General features: G+C 35.0%; 2 protein-coding genes across 2 annotated transcripts; both read right to left on the bottom strand.

Moving 5' to 3' along the window:
- Positions 1 to 1643: 1643 nt before the first annotated feature.
- LOC149554998 (uncharacterized) lies at positions 1644 to 4460 on the bottom strand. Its single transcript, XM_089829027.1, has 6 exons — positions 4311 to 4460; positions 3513 to 4220; positions 3038 to 3338; positions 2797 to 2919; positions 2284 to 2702; positions 1644 to 2174 (listed from the first exon to the last, which is right to left on the bottom strand). The coding sequence occupies exons 1-6, from the start codon at positions 4326 to 4328 to the stop codon at positions 1779 to 1781; spliced, it is 1965 nt and encodes a 654-aa protein (XP_089685153.1). The 5' UTR covers positions 4329 to 4460; the 3' UTR covers positions 1644 to 1778.
- Positions 4461 to 4483: 23 nt separating this feature from the next.
- On the bottom strand, positions 4484 to 10803 carry LOC149554997 (uncharacterized). The gene is made up of 6 exons (XM_089829135.1): positions 10557 to 10803; positions 10147 to 10474; positions 9148 to 10079; positions 8974 to 9039; positions 8750 to 8868; positions 4484 to 4714 (listed from the first exon to the last, which is right to left on the bottom strand). Exons 1-6 carry the CDS (start codon positions 10801 to 10803, stop codon positions 4484 to 4486), a joined length of 1923 nt encoding a protein of 640 aa, XP_089685261.1.
- Positions 10804 to 11044: the final 241 nt, after the last annotated feature.

Here is an 11044-nt window from a genome sequence, read left to right as displayed (position 1 = left end):
TCATACTCAAGCTACATTTAGAGTGTCTTCAATGAATCTTTCCAATTAAAATCATCTCATTGATTTGTATCAAAGATGAGATAGGAGGGGGGATAGGAAGAGGTGTAATGATAAAGATATATGAGGTGATTGTTACAAGGATACAAAAATATAGGGAGATATAAGGGGAGAGAGAAGGGGGAAAGAGTGAGTAATATGACTAATAGAAAGAGAAAAGAGAGATAGCAAAGTGAATAGATGAATATAGGGAAAAATCAGGAAGACAACATAGGAAGAGAGAAGCTATGTAGATAGATGAATCATAATCAAATATTAAAGTGGGGGATGGTTTCCAATTCCATCTATGGATGAAGTGAAAAACTTGTAGTTGGTTAGACAGAATTGTAAGACTAAAAAATGTTCAACAATTATGTACTTCCATTCCTTGTGGATGTGATGGTCATCTTATTTGGTACAAATGATCCAAAATGAGCTAAATTTTTGGGTAAATTTGAGAGCACTCCTATGCACTTAGCAATGTCTAGGGAAGACAAATATGTAAAAAAAGTGCAAGAATTGCTCAAAGTGGAATTTTCTTCTTGTTATAAATTCAACATGAAAGGGAATGACGCTAATTCATATTGCAGCAACAAAGAAACATTCTTGAACACTTAGGATATATATTGATTTGAAAAATAAACACTAATGACTTGAGTGATAAAAAACACAAATAAAACATTTTACACTTGGTAGTGGGAAGTGAGAATCCTAAAAGATCAAATTTTTAATGAGAAAAAAAGAGAATTAATACCATGTTGGGCTGATTAATGAGGAGAACAAACTACAACTTTTAGGCAGACATTTAGGCACTATAAAAGATTCATTATATTTTCTTTTGATGTACTACTATGGATGTCTAGATGAACTTTTTTTCTTGCTTCGTGATAGTAATAGAATAAATCAAGATAACTTTACATGTTAACATCAATGAAAAAACACATGGTCAAATAATTTAGATTCTTATTTTTTAGTTGTGAATTGAACAAGTGTTCATGTTATGATTTATTGGTACATATATGGATTGAAATTGGATATCAAAATGAGGGATAGTTATGAAGGGAGAGATAAAGAGGAAGGGAGTGGTAGAGAGAGAAATAGGAAGGGAGGAGGGGGTAGATAAAGAGATATAATGATGAAGATATGTGAGGTGATAGATGGATAGATAGACAGATACATAGATAGAGGGTATAGATGGGGAGGTAGAAATGGGTGTTTGTGTGTGAGTAAGAAAGATACAAAGATAGGGATAAAGACATAGATAAGAAGAGTGTGTGAGTTAGATAGAGACATATGAATATAAAAATAACAATAGATATATCACAATATCAACATTTAATATATATTTTACTATCAATACAACCTTTGCACCCCTCTACTAATAATGAAATATTAATAGTAAAATACATAGATGGATCAAAATCGGATATCAAAATGAGGGATAGTCATTTTCTATTAATAGTCATACACATATGTAAATTTGCAATTTTTAATTATTTTTTATGAATAGTCCTTTTCTACTAATAAAAATAAAAATATACGAGATGACAATTCACAAAAAAGGGATTGGGGATACTAGATCACCCCACAAGAGTTCACACGGCCGAAACCAGAATCATAAACTATTCATAAAAAAACATATAAAAGGATAACAGTAAAGGAAACAACTAAGACCCCTACATATCAAACGCCAAACGCCACCATATTGGAAGGAAAGCTTTTGGATATATTGAACGCCATCATTATGGGCGCACCAGTTCAGAGCGAGTTTTCCTTTTTGGCTTATAGATTTTCGATATGAGATTGCGGGCATCACAATGGTATCTGAAGTCTTGAAAACAACGAATGCTCTCGATAGACACATCGTGCACGTTGTCCAAACATGTGTACAAGTTTTCCCAACACTCGAGCTCTTTCTTCACGCTTCCAACAGATGACAATTCTTCAGAGTTGGAAACAATGAATACCTGCTTTCCTGTTCCCTCTCCCAACTGCTCTTCCACCCTGAATCTCACTTGGCATGCTCTTTGCCCTTCCCACTTGGGTAGTCTAATGTAGTCTGCAACAATTTGCTTTAGTGAAGACTTAAGCTTTGCATTTCCATGGCGATCTCTTTCATAAGCAATTTTGTACCAATCCTAAAAAATTGCGTCACTGTCGTAAGTAGAGTCGCCAACATAGTTTCTACTGAAATTAATCAAAAGAATATTATTCATAACACATGAATTGAGATATGTAGTTAGCTACCTGTATTAGATAATTTATTTGGTGCTTCCATTGTGAACAAACAAAAGTCCAGACCACGAATTCGACTTCCCAACCCACAGTGTTGGGGCGCATACCTTGAAGTGCTGCCATCCTAGAGATAACATTCCTTGCAAATTTATGGTAGTTCATAAAATTCTTCCATTCCCGCGGGAGCTTCTGTATGCCTGTGGAATAACACTTCAAGTCATTAAAAGTGATGGTTTCTTCGTCAGTGTTACTGGGCATCAGCATGTCCCTTAGCTGGCAAGCACGCCGAACCAAAATCTTCCTGTCATTTCCACCTTCATCTTTTCTGGATTTAGCCTCATTTCTCTCATTTTCATTCCTGAGGTTGCACGCAGCAAACCACAGAGACTGGAGAATGCCAAGCATGAAAGACAGAAACCAAGATACGGTCCCTGTATATAATTTGTGGCGTTCTAGTTAGAAACATATAACAGAAGAACAATGCCGCCGCTTACAACTTCTCTCAGTTGAATCAATATTTTTTACCTTTTCCCCGTGGCGTTAACCAATCATGCACAAACGTAATACACCAGCCTTCCCATTTTATTGTTCTTTCGCCGCTCTCAATGTCTTTCCGTCTATCTCCCTCTTGTTCTCTATTTTCTGATGCTGATACACAGAAACAAAAAGCCTTTAGTTTAAGCGCACGTGTCACTTTGTTTATGCAATTTAATTAGAAAAACAAGTTCGTGGGATTTCCCAATAATAGTTGATGGTATTTTCATACCAGATTCTATCTCGGATTGCGTATTGGACGGTTGGTCCACAGAGTCCATGTGCTCCTCAAAGTCGCTCAAATATATATCCTCGCGTAGCAGTTCCGTATCTAGAAACTGTACCCAGTCTTCATCCTTTGGATCTGGTATGCTCACTGGCAGCTGGACAATCTTACTAATGAAGTTGTCTACAAAATCCCTGTCTTGAGCCGACGAAGACTTTTTATATGCTGTTTGAATGGTTGCTTTGTCCATTGTTAAAATAACGTTGATTTCGCACACCCTGAAAACCAGATTTATGGCCCATAACACCTGCCAACGATTGATCTTTTAGTATGATCTAAAATGTTAATATTTTAATCATTTCATATCTTTAAAAATTATTTATTATTTCTTTAATTTTAGAAAAGCCTCTCTTCCTGAAGGTACGATAACCATGTGTGAAAGATAGAATGAGAAGGAAAATTTTGAATAAGAAAATCATACCCGTAATATTTCTGTTTCCTCACACTGATCAAGATCATCAACAAAAGCTATAATCCGCAGCTTATCCTCGGGAGCCGAACCATAGTCAGGAACAGAGGTGCCTTTAATGTTCTCCTTCCACAAACCCCACCAGCTTTTACACATTTCACCCGCAAGGAAAGAGAAGACGAAGCAGGGCTTTTGGCCAATTTCTTTTTTCAGGAACTTGATGTCTGAAATTACCTTCTGCTGATAACCCAGCTGTTGTGAATAATCAGGTGAGCTGAAGTATCCAGTCATTTGCGTGCTTATAGGTTTGAAAGCCGAAACTACTTTGCCCAGCACAGACCACACAATCGTAATCACAGTTGCAGCTACAGATCCATATTTTAAATCTTTTAACTCTGAGGGGCCTGCACGGTCTAACAGCTTCCACGCAGCCCATGCAACCCAGGCTCCCACAAAAGCCAACACAACAGCTGGGAATATAAATCCTAAGTAGAAATCCTGTCTATGTCTGCTCCGACTATTTCTCCAACGAGTGCTCATCAATTGGGCCCATGTCATGGACCCCTCAATTTCTTTTGTTATCTCCACAGCGAGACCCGCCCAAGCTTCTGTACTTCCACGATAGCTGCTTGCATTGAAATTCACTGTCAAAACCCTTGGAACTGCTCCCAGTGATTGGCCTTGGCTCTTATAAACTGATTTATTTTCTTCTTCTTTAATCTACAAGCATAAACATATACAGAGTTTGACTTTAAATCTTCGGCCTGTTGGTTATATATAGGAAAGTATATATCTTAGCCAATGTCTCACCAGTTGATTGAAGTCCATGCGTGCCAAAGACTTGTACACTTCTCTGTGTTCTCGTAGATAGGCCTTCAACAAATAGACGACTGACGTTTCCTGAAAAATAAATAAATTTTATTATCTTCCATCTTAATTTAACTATTAATAAAATCATCACGCTTCAGTCATTCGATAATTTTTTATTTCGTCCAACTTACTCGCTTTTCCTGAAGAGACGACGTCTTGACCTCTTTAAAGTCTCTGTAGTTCCCTTTTTCTAGCAAATTGGAAACTCCATCCTCAATTTTTCGGTACATGTATTTATCTTTACTGCTGTAGTATTTATTTGTCCAGTCATCAAACTTATCAGGGTTCCACCACAAATATGGAAAGGCCAATTGAGCAGCTGTAATAAGTAGATAGGATTCGATCTGGATTCACATATATATTTGGCTTTTAGGAGAGTGATTTATTAATTTCAAGTGAAAAGATTTTTACTTCTGATTTTTCTTCACAGATATTGATTGTTTTTTCTACTATATCTATCTTTATTTTATATAATATATGGGTTTTCTTGTCTTTTTGTTTAAAATCAAATAAAATCAAAATTCAAGTAAAAAGATAATATATAAACTTTCAATGGGTAATAATAGAAATCAAAGAGGTTTATTATATTTTTTGTCTACACAAAAGAAATTATCAAATGACAGTAGGAGAGATGAGTTAATACATGAACAGGGTTCAATAGACAATGTGTTAAGTGAAGAGACCAGTTGGTGGGTCTATAGTGGTGCACTAAAAATGTCCCATCAATTCATATTTCAGAAAAGATGCCTCTAAAATTTATAAATAATCACCCATGTGGTGCCACATCAATGTACATTGTACCATTAAACACGATTTAATGCATACCTACGAGTTATAACTTTTGGGTACCATTTTGGACACTTTTGTAAAATGATGGGACATTCTATTTGACCTTGTGGACTTGAAATTTTACTTATTTTTAAGCAGACTTCACAAATAACCTAGAGTAAAAAATTGAGAACAAGTTGAAATTTTCACATGTTATTAAGAAGAGTGAAGCTAGGGTGAACATCTACTAGCTCCACTCCCCTATATCAAAGTTGTACACACCAAATATGGAAATCGCATTGGATGGCAAGAAGGATGAGGACATTGTATTATATTTGTTATGCATAAATGACTATTTTGTAAAAATAATATGTATACTAGTAATAAGACATTCTTTAAAAAAAAAAAAATTCTTTCATGAGAAACTCCACCTTGTTGGAATTATGTCCACTTTGCTCTAGATGCAACAATCTTTCTCTAACCTAACACTAAGAAACACTATAACATGGGAAGTGGAAGCTAGGTAGTCCATTCTTGTGGATAGAGACTAGAAGACACAACATAGCCTCTAGTCATCAATGGCTATGCCAACTTTCAATACAATGTGCTTCAATATACAAAACAAATGGTTAATGTAATACATTTGTGAAATGGCTAAGCAGCCGATTGAATGGCTAATATTTTAAATTTATATATTACTTAAAAATTATAAAACAGTTCTGTTTTAATTTTAATAATAATTGATTAATTTCAAATCACAGCCATTCAGTCAGCTAGATAGATGCTTCCATGCATTTGTTTGATACATTAACCTAAATTTATTTATGTTGTATGCTAAGTTGGATGTTCATATGATTAGAAACTTATTTTTGTCGCTATTCCATCTATGATGATTTTCTACTAGCAATTATTAAAATAGAATTTCTTCTATCTATGGTGATTTTCTACTAGCAATTTATTACAATGGAATTTTTTAACAATGTTTGGATAGGAAAAGCATACTATAAAAGGGAGATTTTGTTGATTTTGACAAAATCTTATAAAATTTTGATTTTATATTAAGATTTTGTAGGTTAAAGATGGTTACTTAAAGAAATCCAATCCAACTACAAATGGTAATAGACTACATAAGCATAATTTTTTTTTTCTTTTTAAGAATAATAAGATCAATCTTCACTTTGTATTCATATTTGATACGAAGGTGCACCTAGTAAGTGAAAATGTGTCATATCTAGCAATGCTAAATTTAGGACCTAAATCCATAACATTTCAATTATGTACTATTTAATCAAATAGCCTACAACGATAGCTTATATTGCTAAAAAAATGTTAATAGAGACAGAATATTAAAAGTAATCAAATAAAATAATTTATTCCAAAGTACAAAATAAATCATAAAAATTATTCAAACTTTTCAATTAGTCTAAATGAAACTAACTTTAAAATTTATTATATATTAGAATTTGAAAAAAGTAAAAATAAATGGCATAAGATTTGAGTAAGAGTAAACAATAACTAATGTATACACCTTTATCTTCCAATTATTAATTTTAAATGAACCTTAAAATGATATGCATATAAGAATAAACAATCATTTTTTTAGGATTTTTTGCTAGTTCAGAAAACCTAGCCAATTAAGAGCTAAGGACTAAGGGGTATCCATTTTTTTATAGGTTCATTTAGAACCATTCAACTTCACCAATAGATCAAAGGTCCATTAATGTAGTGACAATTTTTAGTAAAGAATTATTAATACATCCTTCAATAGATATTAACTATTGATATTAAGTGATATTTAAAAATAAAATAAAACCACTTACAAAATAAAAGATCCTTAAAATCTAATAAATAATATTGACTTTATAAAAATAGAAATTAGAATGTGTAGGTACTAGTGATTTTACCCTACAAAATAAGCTTTATTAAAAAGTCAAAAATAAAATGAATTACAATAGAGTTTTGAAAAGCTGAAATAAAATGCCCCAAACTAAAAAGAGACCACAATATCTAAGAACATGGGAGCAAAAGAACCGAACCCCTGAGAAGGTTTTTGCGGTGAATTTACTAAAATCAGAAGAAGAAAGAGTAGAATTCGCACTGGGAATCCAAATTGCTTTTTCAAATAACACTAATTAAAGAGGAAGATGAAGAGCCACGCTGAAAATAGAATAAATATTTTAGCACCAACTACTAGTTCCAATCCCTACAACAGCCAAAGACTAATTTAGAGAATGATGCTGAAAGATACCATTTCAGACAAGATTTGCCAAGAATAAGAAATAAGGCCTCTTTCGTATATGAGAAAAATAGATGGCAAGCCAATCCTAACTTTATTTAAATGAAACAAGAGGAAACTACACGTTCCAAATAATACTTGGAAGAAAAATTTAAAGATTCGGTAATTGTTTAGGTCAATTTCGTGTATTTAAAGTTTTCAATTCGTATGTCAAAATTTGCCAATTTTTTCAAGGAACCTCTATAGGTGAGTGAAGAGCTTAAAGCTATCCTTTCAGCTGTCCCACATTGAGAGAGCTCCTTTTAGAACTTGTAGAAATGATGTGGTAAATTGTCATTTTAAAATGTTCCACCACTAAGACCCCCAATAGTCAATATAGTACTTGTTGGATAAATGGACCAATCAGCAATCAAGAAAATTAAAAAATGAGAAAAAAAATGAATAGTGACTTGTCTTGGCATGTTTGTGTGTAGGAGAGTTTTTTAAGACATTGGCGTCATTACTTACACGACAACCTCCTTTCTCTACCATGCCCAAGACCAAAACTATATAATCTGGAATGTAGAAAGGCTAGAAAAAGCTCAAATTGTTTGAAACCAAAAAGAATGCGGTTACTCTTCTTACAAAACAAACATTTCAAAATATGAAAAATACAAGAAATTCTTCTTAATTTTTTTGGGTATCATATCAGATCTGCATCCTCTATTATAAATCTGTAAAAAAAAAATAGTTAAAAACATTATGTTTTCATAATTTGTAGATTTTCTTAACCAAGAAAATGAACTTTTTAAGAAACGCAAAACGACACCATGATTTTATGTTTCACTCTTTGCTGAGAGGATGGATATTAATTAAAGCTGAAAGGGCAAAATGACCAACTACCCGAAGCTTCAAATTATTTCAACGTTGAAAGAAGACATTTTGATAGAAGATATTGCAGAACAAAGTGCCTACAAGGGTTGCAAGAAATGAACTCAAACAGCTCTACCAGAGCAGAAAATTGGAAGACATTGTCTACCAGAGCCAGAAAATAACCATTAACAGCAAACTCGCTGAAATAGGCACCAAAAGTATCATAAACAAAAAGAAGCACCAAAGTCCTAACAAGTTATTGATCTAAGAAGATAGAGCTTCTGTCCTGGACAATAATATCTACTGAAGTCTAGAAGAAAGCATGCACGTCCCAAACATAAGCAAGTAAAATCCAAAGAGGAAAGAAAACCTGATGAAAAATTCTGTCGCAAATAATTAATAAACATCGACATCCATCAAATCACTCTCGCGCAAAATCCCAATTTGAAGAGAAGGAAAAATGTCCAAAGATATTTAACTTTGAGAAGATGATTATTTTTTCAAATGAAGTATCTTTACGTACCTGCTGCAAGAGACTTGTCTTTCCGGAGCCGCTTCCACCCGAAATACTTACTGTGATAGGAGATTTGATATATGGATTCAGAAAATGTGCGGATATGCATTCTGCAAGCACATTTCGTCCTGCTCCATTTGCCGTTTCCTTAAAAATTAGCTTTAGAAGAAATCTTTATATATAGAGAGAGAGAACAGATTGAGGATGACTCGTGAATATTATATTTAGATTACCTAGAGTGTCCACTAATGTAGGCTGATCAGTTGACTGCTCGGAAAACTTCTCAATTACCTTGGTTACTGCCAACGACACAAAAGACATTATAAGAAACATGAGATAAACTCAACCAAATAGGTGCTCCAAATACAAGGACTAAATGGTATTTAAGTAGAGAGAGTGGTACAGACCGAAGGTGAACGCTTTCTTGTCTTGGACAGATTGAACATTGGCACTTCGGTTGAGAAGCTCCCATGTCAATCTTGCGTCTTTTGACCCGGCTGCTTCTTCTAAAATATTTACACCCCTATTCTCAGCTTTCTTTTTCTTAAGAAACTCTTTGATATCTGCATTTAATCCCTCCATTTGTTCTGCAGTGCCGGTACCTGCCGCCGAGATGCAGAGGAGAAGAGCCCGTTCTTTGTTGCACTTCAAATGACTCAATAGCACCTCCACTATCTTCTTTGCTGTCTCATTGCCAGTTTTGTTTTTTACAGCGTGGTGCACTGCTGTTTTCCCACCAATGTCTCGTTTGAAAGGATCCGATCTCATCTCCAGGAACACTTTCACCGTTTCTTCCGTCCCTTCAGAAGCTGCCAAATGGAGTGGAATCCGTCCGGCATAATCAGTTGCTTTAAGAGCTTCGTTAACAACAGGAGTCAACCAAAAATTCAGCGACATTATCAGAGCTTTGTTGTTGTGCATCGCAGCCACATGCAGCGGAGTTAATCCTTTCTCATTCCTCAAATTGATAAATTTTTCGCATTTTTTGCCCAAGACATTAACAATCTTTTCCCCATACGCTCCTCTGGCTGCACAGTGCAACAAGTTGTCTCCCGATGTATCCACTTCATCTTTTTTAGACTTGCTATCCTGCGAGCTCAATAGATCATCCACTAGTTCTTCTTTACCCTTCAAAAGCAGAAGATCGTCCACTAGTTTCTCATAGTCTCTACGAATCGCTTCTATTAAAATCTCTTTAAATCTTGGCAGAATGACATCATTCCGACAAACTGATGACTTTGACCATTCTGATGGCAGTTTTATCCATTCTGATAGCAGCTTTGTCAATATCCTGATGCGCTTTGCCTCTTCATCTTCTTTCAGATCCTTCGTGGCCACTCTGAATCAGGGAGTACACTGTATGCTCTACATCATGCGAACTTTCTGCTTGCGTGATTTTGTCTAACACAATTTTGGCAATAGCTATGGCATTCTCCGGCAGTTTGTTATCTGTCAAAGCATAATCTAATGACTTGGTAAAAGGTTCAGCATCTCCTATCTCAACACTTCCAAACAAAATTTTGACGATGATAACGAAATTTGGCGAGAATTTCTTCATCTCGCTTTCTATAATTTTATGGAAATGATCCTTCAACTTGGACATAGCTTCACTGTCACACATGAGTATCCAATAGATGGCCTCTATATCCTCCAACAAGCAAGACAAACGCAGAGCGATTTTTTTCCTCTCATCGCTGAGTTTAGCTCCAGAATAGAGTTCCTTCCTCAGGAAACCTGCATGTGTGAGGATAGTCATAATCGTTTTTCAATTAATTTGGGAAAAACTTCAGAGAAATCGACATGAATGATTACTTACTGAATTTCGAAGAATTTGTCGGCGTAGGAGTTTCTGGGACGACTAGCATGTAATACGGCCAACTATCGCCATCGAAGGTAGTTTCTTTACCATCGCAGAGAACGCTATCGAAAAGACGTAAACGTTCCGAGCCATCAAGGATGTGCCGTGTTCTAAGCAAGGAGTATTTCTTTGTAGTTTCGTCGAAAGTTGCCAATCGAAACCCTTCGGGCGTTCGTGGTCTGAACAAAAGCTTCGTGAAATCCATTTCTAGAGTTAAACTATTGCAGCTAGAATGAATCAATGGAAACCGTAACAAAAAAAAGCTTCGAGACGATAATTATTAAGGAGCAGATGATGGCGGCACTATTCTTTGCGATGTGTTTGCTGGCTGCCTTTCAGGTTCTGGAAGATGATGTGATAATTAACACGGGCCCACATCTTCGTAGAATACAGTACGATTTAGATTTTTACTTTACAAGATTCTTTGTTTAAACTATTGTCACAAA

Source organism: Cupressus sempervirens, chromosome 5 (genome assembly GCF_028749045.1).
Source record: "Cupressus sempervirens isolate cs-2001-9-10 chromosome 5, ASM2874904v1, whole genome shotgun sequence".
NCBI classification, from domain to species: Eukaryota; Viridiplantae; Streptophyta; class Pinopsida; order Cupressales; family Cupressaceae; genus Cupressus; species Cupressus sempervirens.
Note: the sequence above shows the minus strand (reverse complement) of the source record. Positions and strands in the feature narration are given on the sequence as shown.

Coding starts and splice junctions, on each gene's coding strand:
- LOC149554998 (XM_089829027.1), bottom strand. Junction 2,920..3,037: donor GCAATCCGAGATAGAATCTG/GTATGAAAATAC, acceptor TCTGTGTATCAG/CATCAGAAAATAGAGAACAA. Junction 2,703..2,796: donor GTTAACGCCACGGGGAAAAG/GTAAAAAATATT, acceptor AATTATATACAG/GGACCGTATCTTGGTTTCTG.
- LOC149554997 (XM_089829135.1), bottom strand. CDS start 10,803: ATGGATTTCACGAAGCTTTTGTTCAGACCACGAACGCCCGAAGGGTTT. Junction 10,475..10,556: donor GACAAATTCTTCGAAATTCA/GTAAGTAATCAT, acceptor TCACACATGCAG/GTTTCCTGAGGAAGGAACTC. Junction 9,040..9,147: donor CAAGAAAGCGTTCACCTTCG/GTCTGTACCACT, acceptor TGTCGTTGGCAG/TAACCAAGGTAATTGAGAAG.